Source organism: Setaria italica, chromosome II, assembly GCF_000263155.2.
Source record: "Setaria italica strain Yugu1 chromosome II, Setaria_italica_v2.0, whole genome shotgun sequence".
Classification (NCBI taxonomy): domain Eukaryota; kingdom Viridiplantae; phylum Streptophyta; class Magnoliopsida; order Poales; family Poaceae; genus Setaria; species Setaria italica.
Window position 1 is genome coordinate 17,178,375 of NC_028451.1, and position 15,773 is coordinate 17,194,147.

General features: G+C 43.6%; 1 protein-coding gene across 2 annotated transcripts; it reads left to right on the forward strand.

Annotated features, from left to right (window-relative positions):
• Window positions 1-269: 269 nt before the first annotated feature.
• LOC111256283 (wall-associated receptor kinase 5-like) lies at window positions 270-8,769 on the forward strand. 2 transcript variants are annotated; one of them, XR_002676311.1, is made up of 6 exons: window positions 270-1,360; window positions 3,466-3,621; window positions 5,576-5,599; window positions 5,912-6,088; window positions 6,473-7,187; window positions 8,710-8,769. XR_002676311.1 is itself a non-coding variant. In XM_022824058.1 (5 exons), the coding sequence occupies exons 1-5, from the start codon at window positions 622-624 to the stop codon at window positions 6,859-6,861; spliced, it is 1,485 nt and encodes a 494-aa protein (XP_022679793.1). In that variant the 5' UTR covers window positions 270-621; the 3' UTR covers window positions 6,862-7,737. The 2 variants fall into 2 exon arrangements, 1 of the variants encoding a protein (XP_022679793.1); XM_022824058.1 differs by lacking the exon at window positions 8,710-8,769 and having other exon boundaries at window positions 6,473-7,737.
• The last annotated feature ends 7,004 nt before the right edge of the window (window positions 8,770-15,773 follow it).

Sequence of the window (15,773 nt, forward strand, 5' to 3'; positions counted from 1 at the left end):
ACCATTTACATCTGCACGGCTGCACCTGTCACGATTGTGATCCACACTAGCTAGTCCCATTGGAACTCATGGCCTGTTGCCTATCATCATTTCGAACGTCGTGGTGCATTGACTCGTATGGCACTGACTCACCTTGATTGGAATTTGGAATTAAACCTGCCCATTACCTCCTAGTGCTGCTAAGTGCTAAATCGTGAGCATCGTTTTCCAGAGAAAAGACTGAAAGAAATCCACGAAAATCACACAAGAATACACGTCCATAGTCCAGACTGATCACAGACTCACATGAAGTATCCCCTAGCAGTTCCCTACGTACCCTTTCGCTCGCCGGCCGGGCGCCACTGAAAAGCAGCCGGCGGCCGGCATGCCGCGTGGAAGAAACCGCCGATCAGCCGCTGCAGCTGCCGCTGATGCGGTTGCACACTTGCACGACCACTCGCCCTAGCGCTCGCTCTCGTCTCTGCCCTGCCTCGCGCCGCGCACTCGAAGGATTTGCTGTTGCCATCACGTCCGGCGCCTGCTCCGAGGACAACAACGTGTGACAACGTCCCGGAGCCCTTCGGCAGAAGAAACGAGTCTCGACACGGCTTCGGGGTGATATGCGGGCCAAAGAGGGAGGCCATGCTGTCCATCGGCGAGGACGAATACAGAATCGATTTCGTGTCCGTGCGGGGCAGCTACGTGGTCATCTTCGCGGAGCCCATGGCGCAGGTGTGCTACGACGGCAAGGGCAAGCCGACGCCGGACACTGGAACCGGCGGGCCAAAGAGCTTGGACGGGACGACGTTCACTTGGAGCTTGGAAGGGACGCCCTTCACTTTCTCCAAGAGTAACAAGCTGGTCAACTTCGGCTGCAACCGCACGCTCATGGCTAACTTCTTCAACCGGCCCGGTGATCTCAGCCCGCTACCGCAACACCCCAGCTGCACCACCACGTGCACCACCCCCAACATCAGCGGCTCTTGCCTTGGGGAAGCCTGCTGCGAGGCCCCCATGGACCAGGTGCACGGCGCCAAGGCGTTGAGCCTGTCTTTCGAAAGGACCACGGCGAACGGCACCGGCGACGGCGAGGAGGACGGAACCTGCCGCGCCGCCTTCTTCCTGGACAAAGACGAGGCCGTCTTCACTTTCGGTGGCGAGCAGGTACGGCCGCTAAAAAAGGCCTTGTTGCCGCAAGGTGAGCGCAGGATGATTTTGGATTGGGCGATTGGGAGCACCACCTGCGACCAAGCTCAGAGCTACACCTTCGAGCCACTGTGCAAGTACGGCACCTGCGTCGACGCGCCCAGCGGATCGGGCTATCTCTGCAAATGCCCTGACGGGTACGACGGGAATGCGTACGTCAGTGACGGATGCCAAGGTAAATTAAGGTTTCTTCTTCATTCGTCCAAAACGGTCGCAACTCGCAAGGAGTTTCTCATGTTTCTCAAAAGTAGGAAAAATAGAAAACAGTTCGCATTATTTTATCTATATCTTCTTTATTCCGTCCCTCCCTCTGCTTCCTCTGTCCGTCCTTAGACCTTTTTTGAACGCAGGATTGACAAAACCCATAAATTTAAAAATATAAGAAGATAGGAATACACGTGAAAAACTAAATAATTTTATTAGAATGGATATTTGGCTGAGCTTAGGAAATGCATAGAAAACAAAACTATGTGTAAATTTAATCAGAGCGTTAACACGAGACGCCATCGCCGGAGCAGGGAAGTGTTCTTATTCTTGTCCACTGTTTAATGACAACTCAGCCAGCGATTTGCCTTGATCCTCCGCACAAGTCAAAAAACCAATGAATTTTCGCTGGATTTGTTTTTCTTTCGTTTTTCCTATGAAAGTTGAATAATACGAAAAATTTATATGTTTTTCTTTCCATCGTTTCTTGCGAACCAAAGGCATCTATAGTGCTCATTCCATAGGATAGCTGATACCTACATTTTCCTTTGGAAATCCTATGAACCAAAGGGAACCTTACTCTTTTTGTCTCTTATTTTGTCGTTCCTCACTTTCATCCTTTTTACTTTTAATTTGGAGCTAAAAAACTTCGTTCCTCCCTACTTTTAGTTTAGAGATGCAAAATCTTCGTTGACGTTGTACCACTCATGTCGTGGCATAGTTCCTGACTCGTTTGCGTAATGAAATGTTTGTGTGTGGCACGTCTTCCATCTTTTTTAAACTCACAACAGGTGCACATAATAACCACATATTTAAGTTGAGCCAGTCTCCTATCAATTTTTCATACATGATTAATCCTTTACTGCATTAACATTTATTATGGACCTTGGAGTTTATTTAATTTAAGGTTGAGTCAAGTCTAGCTAAATCCAACAAAAATTTGCTAGATCATTATCATTGACAGGAGCACCGTGAAACAAATTGTACACCAGATTACAACACACAGACATATTTGCTAGTAGTAGAATAGAAGGGGTCTATTATGTAGAACACCTTAATGAAGGCTGAAAATAAACAAGCCTTAAAATAAAAGAGAAAGTAACAAAGCCTAAGAAATCTTGTGTTCGAATTGCTAGCAAGAGAACTGTTCGGCAGAGCTCCTAGAGCAACTTCTAGGCTAAATTCAGAAGGAGCTCTATCGTACAGTTTTTGCTAAGAACTAAGTGATTCCATACTGATTTTATAAAGTGATTCTTTAAAATGAACTAGTGAGCTGGAAGATAAAAAATGTAGGCTGATTCACTCCATGCACAAAGTTACTATATACATAATTTATCTGAGAAAATCATAGAGCAACACTTTTAGTCAGATAATTAGCTTCTCTATACGAGGAGCTCTATCAAACAGACCCTCTCTATCAAAAGACCCTAACAAGCTACTGGCTTGTTTACATATTATATTAGCATCTACAGCAATTAAGTCAATAATACTTACCAGCTGTCTAATAGAGTAAAAGCTCACGGCTACCTGACTAACTATTAGTTGGGATATTTAATTGATCTACCGACTAACAGGTGTTGAAATGCTAGAATTATATAGAGTGTCTATCAAATATGTTCCTCACAGTCCAACTACGATTTCATGTGGAAGCACACACAATTTTTTTTTTCAAAACACGGTACAGACACAGACATTCATACACATGCGTACTCACCTCTACGAATGCACGTATACACACCCTATCCGTATAAGTATCTCTGAAAGATTGAAACTGGACCGGTAGATTTCGAGATAAGATGATAATAAGCTACTTGTGAGGAACTAAGCGATTTTATTGAGAAGGAAGAAATCACTTCAATTCAAGCTGAAGAGAATTCAAAACAGATGATTGGGATGCTTGTTCACGCCTCTCCTACACTAACCAATTAGTTTGAGCCCTGAATGGTGTTTGGTATTACTCTTTCAGGCTGGTTCATAGCAGAGTTTTCATTTGTAACATACAATTTTATTGTCTGTTATGGATACAAATATTTCACCTTGCTTTCTGACACGAAGTGTGTTGTTCTGTTTGTCAAGATATCAACGAATGCCGGAATTACAATAGTAACAATTGCACCTATCTGAACCTCTGCAACAATACTTTGGGAGGCTATACTTGTTCTTGCCCCAAGAACAATATTGGTGACGGTTACAGGACAGGAACAGGCTGCAACACCACTCTTGTGACACCTGGTAATAATGTCCTACGTTTCGAACTTCTTTTGTCAATTTAGCATACTAATCTCTCAACCCATACTATTGAACAAGTTAGAATATTATAGGAGATATAATCATTAGAAGTTTGTGTTTAAACCTTTGCTCTCTTTTTTGTTTATTTTCTAATACAATATCTATATAAAGGGCCTCTATCTGACCGTGATAAAATTATCAAGTACTTTGTATTTTTTCATCCATATCTATATGTTCTCTTTTTCTACATGACACCTCCATGCATGTATTTCGATATACATTTAGTTAAAGTTTTAGCTTAGAATAGCTCTTACCGCAACTCAAGTCTCATGAGTCATGATGTCATTGATTTTCAAATTTTAATCACATTAGTTAGTATAATTAGTATCATCAAATTAATCAATAAGTATTTTCCTTACGGTACCTTTTATGAAAACTCTACTTCAATACTTTGTTAAAAATAAGAATTTTAGACCTTAGATTGCGCTCTTAGTTACCATGACAGCAAAAAAGGTCATTTAAGCTTGCACTGAGGTGATCAAAATCGTTGATATAACTTCAAAGAAAATGTAGGAGGGGCCAATGGTACTAACCTTAAGAGAATATTAATATTAATGTCTAATAATTACTGTTTACTCAAAAGGCATATAAAAAACTAAGGAAGGACATAGACACTTTTTGTCCGCACTAACCTCCTCTACTGTTCAAGATATTAATTTGTATATCAAAGAATTATATGTGCAATAGTATTTTCTATAAAAATATAGTGCTTACAATATAGAAACACATATATTATAATGTTTAAGTTAAAATGTATGCACATCATGTACGATTACTTTAAATTGTTTTTTATATATTAATAGTAACAAAAGTATGTGATTTAGAAACATATATAAGGGTATTTTATGGTTATTTAGACATTTTCCACATTAGAAGATGCTATGTTAGGGTTTTTAGAAAACTGAATGGGTTGAATGCCTACTATTATTAGTGGTAATTAAAGTCTACTGGATCAATTGTTAGATCTTCCTTATTTTTTGAGAATTTTTAGGACTCGTTGTTTTCTAGCATGTCTCTTGAGAGACTCTGTTGAAGGCCTTCAATTAGTAATAGTAGAATAATAATTTTAGAATATTGTTTTTCTAGTGCGTCTTATGAGAATTAATGTAGAGACTCTGTTGGAGGCCTTCAATCAGTAATAGTAATAGTAGAATAGTAATTTTAGAATATTGTTTTCTGAACGGAATATTTCAACATAACCTTCTCCATTGTATCGTAAGGACTCTTAGTTTTAGAGTTGTCCATATATATAAGGATTTTGGACGAATCTCCAAGCATTAATTTAATTCAACAAATATGCAATATATTTTCTTTAGGTGGTGACTTGCCATTTAAAACCAGGGGTTACTGAACAATGGGGCTATAACTATTCAACTAATGCAAAAAAAAACCGTAGTCCACTTCTGATGGGCACATCCGTGCATGCGCCTAATCTATCTATTTTTAACGCCTTAAAAACTCTAGAAGTTCTTATATCTGTGGACAAAGGAATAGTGATTTTAGCTACCTATGCTTATTGTAGCCAATTGTATATTGTAACATACTTTCTGAATACAATTTAGCATATGTAGAAATCTTTAATCCCTATTGTTATTATATTTTCAAAGAAAAAAATGAAACATAAACCCTCAGAACCGTAACATAATTTCTGAATGCAACATGCCGAAAAAAATTTCTGGGTTATTTAAAGAAACTAGATTAGCTTCTAAATCATTCTACAACTGACTGATTCATTTTGTCTTTCGAGGTTACTCCCAGTCACTTGCATTCAACAATTGTCTCTCATGGAAGAAATACCTGAATCCTGAACTAATGTAGATATATGCCTATATATTTGTTGATTACATTTAGAGGTACTGATGAAAGATCTAACAATGAACGTTATTTTGTGCTGCAGATTCTCCTACGCAACAACCGCAAGGTACAGGCACCATATAACTTGTTCGTTGCTACGAGTGTACGAATCCATTAGTTCATCATGACTTTATCATCCTTTGGGATTTGTTTGGTTGCACTCCAATTTACTCTAATCCACATGTATTAGGATGTATTGGAGTAGAAAATTAACAGTTTTAATTTTCATTCCAATTCATCCTAATTCATATATGTGGATTGAAGTGGATTTGACTGCAGCCAGACAAGGCCTTACCGGGTCTTTAGTGCGATGCCATTTTCTATTTGTGGAAAAATCTCTTTAAAGAGATGTCGTTGATGATCCTTGGCTATTTATCAGGTATCAGCGTGTGTGATCACCCGGAAAAGAACCCTTGTACATACATTAAGTACTGCATTGATTCGGAAGGAGTTGTTTCGTGCGCCTGCCCTGAAGGGATGAGTGGTGATGGCCGGAAAAACGGTAGTGGCTGCTGTTTTAGCTGTCAAAAGCACTTTCCTCTAGAAACAGTTTTGGGTAACTTCATCAGACCTCAATACATATCATATGCATACCACATTACGTCAATGCATATTAATCAACAAACTCCTCAAAAAAGGCCCCATCATATATAAGCTAGCATTATGGTTTATGAAAAGTAAAGTAGATTAAACACGGCATTCACTTTTTGTTAAAAAATGATTAAACATGCCATTGGTACTGATAAGTGATAAAGAGAGAAATACAGTTTACATAAGTCCTAAAAATTACCTCAATGTAGCTACATGGGGCCAGTCAGGACACAAGTAATCTTGATCAAATGCACAATCTGTAGCAAAATAATCAATTCAACAGTCATCACTCATCAGTCATTCAGTCCTATTTGTAGTGGTCTCAGTAGTGTTACTCCCACATCTGCAGGTGTAGGTCTTGCACTTATGGTTACAGTGACCACCGCTGCATCGTGCTACTGCTGGGCGATAAAGAAAAGAGAGCTAGGAAGAAAGAGAGCAGAATTGTTCAGGAAGAATGGTGGCTTACCATTGCAGCAGAGATTTTCAACAATCACATCTCAAGGCGAGGACCGATATTCGGCAAAGATATTTAGTGCAGAAGAGCTCAAGGCTGCTACTGACAACTACAGCGAGAGTCGAATCCTTGGCCGAGGTGGACACGGCACAGTGTACAAGGGCATTCTTCCAGATCAAACTATAGTCGCCATAAAGAAGTCCAAGGTGTTTGATGAGAGCCAAGTGGAGCAATTTGTCAATGAGATTGCCATCTTGTCGCAGATTGATCTGTTAGATTGATCTCTTTCCCGATTGGCCCAACGGCCAATCAGGACCTTGATCTGCGCCCTGATCGGGGGCGCTCACCCTATCAATGGGTGGTGGGCCCCTGTCGCGCTGCGCTATATAAACAGGGTGGGGGACCCGGCTCGGCTCACGAGGTTCGCCGCAGCCAGCCGCCCCCACCGACACACCTACCGATCTAGGTTGCGCAGTAGCGGCGGGAAGTTCCACCGCCACTTCACCGCCGACCAAGCTCGGCACTGCGCGTCGCTGCCTAGCGCAGACTCCGTCAACAGAACGAGCGATGGCCAGCAGCTCTGCTGCTCCCACCCCTAGGGGTGAAGGTACCCCTTTACTCTCCTCTCTCACACTAGGCACTCACCAGGAACCCCTTGCCCCTCATGTTTCTCTCGAACCCGACTAGATGAACTCTAGTGATCCTAGGCAAGGTCCTAACATTGGTATCAGACACCTCCTAGAAGTCTTTCTAGATCGGGAAAAACAGTAGATCGAGAAAAAGCAGAAGAAAGAAAAGCACCAGAAACGAATCCCTAACCCTAACCCTAGATCTAAAGCAAGGGAGACACGGGACCACTTACCTGTGTCGCCTTCACCGCCGCCGGCCATCGCCGGCGAGTGGCAAAGGCCGGCCGAGCCTCGGGCTCGCCGGAGCAAAGGCTCACCCGAGCCGCCGGAGCTTCCGCTCGGGGCCCGGGGGGGGCGCACAAGCACCACTACGGGACCGCTCGACGGCGGCGCGCCCAACCCTCGGGTTGGACGCGCGCGCCGGCGAGGGGGCCCGCGGTGGCGCCGCCCCTTCTTCTTTTTCATCTAGATCTAACCCTAGATCTCGAACTCTCGGATTTCTTTGGAGAGAAGAAGGGGAAAGGATAGAAAAGAAAAGGGGGGGGAGGAGGGGGCTGCCGCGGCCGTGCGCCGGCGGGGCTATCCCTCCACCGCCGCCGCCGGCCATCGCCGGGCGCGGGAGAGAAAGCCCCGCCGCCGCCGCCGCGGCGAGAGCGAGCGGAGAGACGCGCGCCGGGGGAAAGAAGGAAAGTGACTAGGGTTTCCGGGGGAGCCGGCGCTCCGCCGGTTTTGTTCCGCCGTTTTTCACTCGTGGCCGTTCGATCAAAGTCAACGGCTCAGGATGAACGGGCCGTCTTTTAGCCCAGGCGGGACGCGGCGGCAGGCCGCTTTCGCGGCCCAGGCCCAGGTTGCGGCCTGCGCGCGCGCGCCGCGGGCGAGGCCGGCGTCCAGCCACCTTCGCGGGCCGTTTTCGTGGGCCGCGCGAGCAGGCCGCCGGTTCCGCGCGAGCGGGCCGCCGACGCCGAGCGAACGGGCCGCGTGCGGGAACGGACCGTGGGTCGTTTTCGCGAGCGGGCCGGTTTTCGCGTTTTGAACAGTAACCTTTGTTTTTTTGTTTTTTCTATTTCCAGAAGCTTTTAATTAATGGTTTTTGCACAGTTTTAGTCTCTAATTCAATTTGAACCAACGGGATAATTTGTATTAGAGATTAATAAAGTTTTGTACAGTGTTTTGCTTCTGAAAATAGATTTATTTCACAGTTTCCGCTGCAAAAGTCATATTTATTGCTCTATTTCAATTTAATTTGAACCAACGAGATAATTAAATTTTGTGAGAGCATGATAAAGTTAATTAGATCATGGTACTGTTATTTTCTGACCAACGTTGTTAATAACTGTATCATGATTTAAAAAGTTATTTTGATGCTTTTATTTCTATTTCTGCCCAACGGTGATATAGTTTTAAATTGCATCAACAGTTGTATGTTTTCTTTTTTGACCAACGTTGGAAATGACTCATGCAATTGTCGTTATGATCTCACTTATGGATTGTGAATTTCAGGATCATTCAACTTAATGGCGTGTCTCAAAGAGATACCCATTCTCAAAGGCAACAACTACACAGAATGGAGGAAGAAGATTGAGTTCTCCTTCGTTTGTGGAGAAGTTGACTGGGTGCTGACCACACCGCAGCCACAAGCTCCACAGAAGCCAGTGAGGGCTGATGGTGATGATGATGCTGCATGGCAGCAAAAGGAAAGGGACTATGCTCCACTGGAGTTGGCATACACCCTTGAAAACAAACAGTGGACCACTGCCAACAAGAAATGTATGGCTTTGGTAAAGAACACAATTGAGCCTGCCATCTTGGGCTCGATCGCAGAGTGTGACTCCGTTTCAGAGTATCTCGACAAGATAAGGAATCAGTTTACTGGTTCCTCAAAGATATATGCTACCCAGCTGTTCAAGCAGCTGGCCACAGAGAGGTACAATGGCGGAGGGACTGGCATAAGAGATCACATCATGAGGATGTATAACTTGGCAGCGCAGCTGAAGCCTATGGATCTTGAGCTCAAGCCTGGGCACATTATGCATTTGGTTTTTGCTTCTCTGCCTAAAGAGTTTGACACTTTTGTTGTCAATTACAACATGCAGCCAGAACAGTGGGACATGGAGAAAATGATTGCCATGTGCGTGCAGGAAGAGGACAGACTTAGATCCTCACATGGTGGCTCATTGCACTATGTGAAGGATAACAGAAAAAAGATTGCTAATCCCTCTTTCAAGGCACGTGGAAAAGCTCCTATGCAGCAGAATCACCAAAAGCTTCTCCCAGTAGACAAAGACCAATGTCTACATTGCAAGAAAAAGGGGCATTTCAAGAAAGACTGCCCTGACTGGTTAAAGTCAATAATGGCAAAAAGAGGTGAGAATACCATTTCTTTTGTAAATGAATCCTTGTATACACAGTATTCGAAATCTACTTGGTGGATTGACTCAGGTGCAACTGTTCATGTTGCAAATTCTTTACAGGGATTCCATTCGACGAGGACTACGCAAAGAAGCGAAAGATGCGTTGAAGTCGCAAATGGAGTTCAAGCAGAAGTAGAAGCTGTTGGCGATGTCTCTTTAGAGCTAGTTGATGGTTTCATGCTTGTACTTAAAGATGTGCTTTATGTTCCCTCATTACACAGAAACTTAATAAGTATTTCACGTTTGGACCATGATGGTTATGAATGTCATTTTGGTAATGGAAAGTGTGCCATTTGGTTCGATAATGCATGTGTTGGTGTTGCCATCCTTCACAATGAGTTGTATTTATTATCATTGCGTGAAAAAGTTAATTCTGTGTGTGATGTGAATATGAATGTATCCTCGTCAGAGAAAGAAACAAAGAAAAGAAAGAGAACTCAAGAAGTATCATCGAAATTATGGCACTGTCGTTTAGGCCATATTTCGAGGGGGAGAATAGAAAGACTAGTTAAGAATGAAATTCTTCCTCAATTAGAGTTCTCAGACTTAGAACAATGCGTTGATTGCATTAAAGGAAAATTTGTAAAGCAAATTAAAAAAGGCGCTAAACGTAGCACAGGAATTTTAGAGATAATCCACACTGACATTTGTGGACCTTTTCCTGTGAAAAGTGTGGATGGCTATGACTTGTTCATAACATTCACGGATGATTACTCCCGTTACGGTTATATTTATCCTATCAAAGAAAGATCAGAAGCGTTGGATAAATTTAAGATATTTAAAGCTGAAATTGAAAATCAGCACAACAAAAGAATCAAAATAGTAAGATCCGACCGTGGGGGGGAGTACTATGGTCGGCATACCCCATTCGGCCAAGTTCCTGGACCCTTTGCAAGGTTCTTGCAGGAAAATGGCATAGTAGCCCAGTATTCAATGCCGGGCGAACCTCAGCAAAATGGAGTAGCTGAAAGGCGTAACCGTACACTGATGGATATGGTGCGCAGCATGATGAGCTATTCCACCTTACCATTAGGACTGTGGATGGAGGCACTGAAGACCGCCATTCACATTCTTAACAGAGTTCCAAGTAAGTCGGTGCCCAAAACACCGTACGAACTATGGACAGGAAGAGTACCCTCACTAAACCACTTACGTGTGTGGGGGAGCCCAGCTGAGGCCAAAGTGTTTAACCCAAACATCGGGAAACTAGATCCCAAAACAGTAAGTTGCCACTTCATTGGCTACCCGGAAAAATCAAAGGGTTTTCGTTTCTACTGTCCAGACAGATTCACAAAGTTTGTAGAAACGAGACAGGCGATTTTCTTAGAGGATGAGATGGTGAGGGGGAGCATGGTAGCTCGAGAAATTGATCTTGAGGAGAAGCGGGTGTGTGCACCCAATCCGATGATTCAGGAACCATACTTCTCACTACCTATTATTCCCGCACCGATAATTCCTGAGGTCGTGGTGCAGGCACCTGCTACAGTTCCTGATAGTGTGGTGCAGGCTCCTGTTGTGATTCCACCCGTGGAAACGATGAGTGAAGTTTTGGAACCTGTCCTTCAGGAGCCAACCGAACCCATTGTTGCACACGAGGAAGAGTTACAGCAGCCACCTCAGAATAGTGTGCCACAAGCAGAGGCACAGAATATGCCTGAAAGTGAGGGGCCTAGAAGGTCTCAAAGGGTCAGAAAATCAGCCATCCCTGATTGTTATAAAGTTTATAATACAGAAGAAGTTCATATAGAAGGTGATCCCACTTCATATGAAGAAGCCATGAAAAGTGTTCACTCATCGAAGTGGCTAGAGGCCATGGAAGATGAGATGAAATCGATGAGTTCCAACAATGTTTGGGAACTTGAGGAGATTCCTAAAGGAGCCAAAACAGTAGGCTGTAAATGGGTCTACAAGACTAAACGTGACTCCAAAGGGAATATAGAAAGATATAAGGCGAGACTTGTGGCAAAAGGCTTTACACAAAGAGAAGGAATAGATTATAATGAGACTTTCTCTCCTGTCTCATGTAAAGACTCCTTCAGAATCATAATGGCACTAGTTGCGCATTTTGATTTAGAGTTACATCAGATGGATGTAAAGACGGCATTTCTAAATGGGGATTTAGAAGAAAACGTCTACATGAAACAACCAAAGGGTTTTGTCATGGAAGACAAAGAGCATATGGGATGTCGTCTAAAGAAATCCATTTACGGATTAAAGCAAGCCTCTAGACAGTGGTATCTAAAGTTTAATGATATAATAAAGAAATTTGGGTTTCAAGAGAATATAGAGGACAATTGTGTCTATGCAAAGTTCAAAAATGGGAAATACATTTTCCTAATCCTGTATGTGGATGATATTTTGCTTGCAAGCAGTGATATCAGTCTACTGCAAGAGACAAAGAAGTTCTTGTCCTCAAACTTCGATATGAAGGATCTTGGTGAAGCAACATATGTTTTGGGCATAGAAATTCACCGAGATAGATTGAATGGGGTTCTAGGGTTATCGCAAAAGGCATATTTAGAAAAGGTTCTAAAGAAGTACAATATGCATGCGAGTAAAGCCACACCTGCTCCTATAGTCAAGGGCGACAGTTTTGGGAATTTTCAATGTCCCAGGAACCAGTACGAGATCGATCAAATGAAAGCGGTTCCATATGCTTCAGCTGTCGGAAGCTTACAGTATGCACAAGTGTGCACTCGCCCTGACTTAGCTTTTGTCACCGGGGTTCTCGGTAGATATCAAAGTAATCCAGGTATAGAACACTGGAAAATGGTAAAGAAGGCGTTGCGCTACGCGCAAGGCACAAAAGAACTCATGCTTACATATAAGAGATCTGATTCCCTAGAGATAAAAGGGTATTCAGATGCAGACTTTGCGGGAGACAAGGATGATAGAAAATCCACGTCTGGATACGTATTCACTCTCGCAGGAGGAGCTATCTCATGGAGAAGCTCAAAACAGAAAGTAACTGCGTCATCAACGATGCACGCAGAATTCATAGCATGTCATGAGGCCACGGGGCAGGCAATGTGGCTAAAGAAATTCATACCCGGATTGAGAGTGGTTGACTGTATTCACAGACCACTAAAGATGTACTGCGATAATGAACCAGCAGTATTCTACGCTCACAACAACAAATCAAGCAATGCTTCCAAAGCCATTGAGATAAAGTTCTACGTTGTGAAAGACAGAATCCAGGATCACACTATAAGTCTCGAGCATATAAGAACAAAAGATATGCTTGCGGATCCGCTCACGAAAGGCTTACCTCCCAATGTGTTCAAGGAACACTTAGCCGGCATGGGTTTAAGGGAAAGCCTATGATTCCTGGATTGAATAAGGCCCAAAAGAAACAGAATTGTTTCAAAATAGAAAGGTGTGTTGTAGCTGTTAATTCTATCGGCAGTCAAGCTGTGACGATGAAACATGCTCTACATATTAATCTACGATGAAACGAATAAAAGTGAAAAGTGCAAAGCTAAAAGTAAATGATGAGATCAAGGGGGAGAATGTTAGATTGATCTCTTTCCCGATTGGCCCAACGGCCAATCAGGACCTTGATCTGCGCCCTGATCGGGGGCGCTCACCCTATCAATGGGTGGTGGGCCCCTGTCGCGCTGCGCTATATAAACAGGGTGGGGGACCCGGCTCGGCTCACGAGGTTCGCCGCAGCCAGCCGCCCCCACCGACACACCTACCGATCTAGGTTGCGCAGTAGCGGCGGGAAGTTCCACCGCCACTTCACCGCCGACCAAGCTCGGCACTGCGCGTCGCTGCCTAGCGCAGACTCCGTCAACAGAACGAGCGATGGCCAGCAGCTCTGCTGCTCCCACCCCTAGGGGTGAAGGTACCCCTTTACTCTCCTCTCTCACACTAGGCACTCACCAGGAACCCCTTGCCCCTCATGTTTCTCTCGAACCCGACTAGATGAACTCTAGTGATCCTAGGCAAGGTCCTAACATGATCACCCAAATGTTGTCAAGCTTTTGGGATGCTGTCTAGAGACACAGGTACCATTGTTGGTTTATGAGTTCATACCTAATGGAACACTCTTCCAGCACATCCACAACAGAAATGCAACTCGCCCTCTAACATGGGAAGACTGCTTAAGGATAGCAGCAGAAACTGCAGAGGCACTTGCCTATCTGCACTCCACGTCTTCTATTCCAATCATACACATTGACATCAAATCAAGTAACATTCTGCTGGATGAGAACTTCGTGGCTAAAATAGCAGACTTTGGTGCATCAAGATCAGTACCATTTGACCAAACTCATATAACTACTCTTATTCAGGGGACTATTGGGTACCTTGATCCCGAATATTTCCAAAGCAGCCAGCTCACTGAGAAGAGTGACGTTTACAGTTTCGGAGTCGTTCTTGCAGAACTGTTGACCAGGCAAAAACCTATTTCTGCAGCAAGGCCGGAAGAATCATGTAACTTGGCTATGCATCTGGTGGTTCTATTTAATGAAGGGCGCCTACTTCAGGAGATAGAGCCGCACATTTTGGCCGAAGCAGGTGAAGACCAATGTTATGCCGTCGCAGAGCTTTCAGTAAGGTGCTTAAACGTGAAGGGAGAAGAACGGCCTGCCATGATGGTTGTGGCTTCAGTTTTACATGGGCTAATTAGGTCATTCACCATAGACCAGACTGCTAGAAGGAAAGATGAATCGGTACAGAAAAATAGTGAACAAGAAGAGAAACATCTACGTGAGTCCAGACCAATTCCCAGTTTGCAGTCATCAGAAGTGAGCACACAACGCAGCATGGATGATGAAATGTTATCTTCTTCTCATATGCCAAGATGATCTTCCTGACAATTTACAACTGACTATGAATTATGATTAAATATCGTAAAAATGTTCAAAGTAATCTTTGTTTAGGCCACCACTAAGAACTAACTGCTAACAAGTCTTTGCAGTCCAAATTTTGGATTAGATGATTTTTTTTAAATGGTAGTTCCAGTGCTCATGTCCTTAGAATTTGGTGTGAGTCATGATTTCCAAACATCTTGCCTGACTAGTGACCCCCACACCATGTGTTCATGAAAGACAAATCACACCCAAGAAGTACTAATCAGTAACAATATAATCCAATTGTCATTGTCATATTTCCACATGCAGTTCATTGGAGTTAGGCGTGAAGCTTTCCCACAGAAGAGAGAACAGGGTAATTGAGGCTTATGGACTGATTCATGTCGACCTGAGTCTCTAATTACCTCGTGTTTACGATGTCATCCAACAGTGAAGGCAGGTTGGTCTATGTATCTGCAGAGAATAGGAAAACACCTCACACCCTTAGAGGTATTTGACCTTTTTTATATATAGCGGCTTGATGTACAAGAATACAACACGCGTACAAGAATATGGCTATATATATCTAATATTTGCTTATAGCTACAGCGGTAGGCTTCCAGATACAAAGACTGGACCTAAAATCAGTAGGGCAAGCTTTTGGTCATGATTTTTTTCTCGAATACGCAGTAGAGCTGTATATCTTTATATTATAGGGAAAAGGGAAATGGTCCATGTAATCACCCCTCTTACTAGGACCCGGGAGGGGGGGGGGGGGGGGGACAGCAAAGATTAAAAAACCAAGCCTAGCATAGATTTCCAGTCACCTTAGCCGAAGACTGCATAGCTTGGAAGCCCCAACGAGTGTCCAGAGATGAGCATCTAACTTCAGGTTTCTAAAGTGTAGTAGGGACACTTGGAGAGTCTGCCTCAAATGCACATGTATTCCACTGCTTCCAGAGCATCCAAGCACCCAAGATGATGATGGATATTAACCCCTTTTCTTTGATCTTTGCTAACTCTTTTGCTAGCTCTCCGCCACCAAGTAGCGAAACTATGTTTCAGTAATGCTAGGCACCAGCTGATGCAAGTTAAGTGCAATGAACAACCTATGCCAAAACTGTCTTGCAAAGACACAAGTCGCTAGGATGTGCTGGACTGTTTCCTCTTCTTGATCACAAAGTAGGCATTTGTCTGGATGAGACAGACCACGTTTTGCAAGCTAATAAGCAGTCCAACATTTATCATTCATGGCAAACCAGAGGAACATTTTACATTTCGAAGGTGCCCATGATTTCCAAAGCTAACGCCACGGATCAAATGTGAGGAACCAGGAAGAAAGCTTTGTATGCCGACT

Bases quoted from the DNA above. Each gene is read 5' to 3' on its own strand.
- LOC111256283 (XM_022824058.1), top strand. From the start codon at position 622: ATGCTGTCCATCGGCGAGGACGAATACAGAATCGATTTCGTGTCCGTG. The intron at 1,361-3,465 runs GTAAATTAAGGT...CTGTTTGTCAAG, and splicing joins CGTCAGTGACGGATGCCAAG to ATATCAACGAATGCCGGAAT. The intron at 6,089-6,472 runs GTAACTTCATCA...CCACATCTGCAG, and splicing joins TCCTCTAGAAACAGTTTTGG to GTGTAGGTCTTGCACTTATG.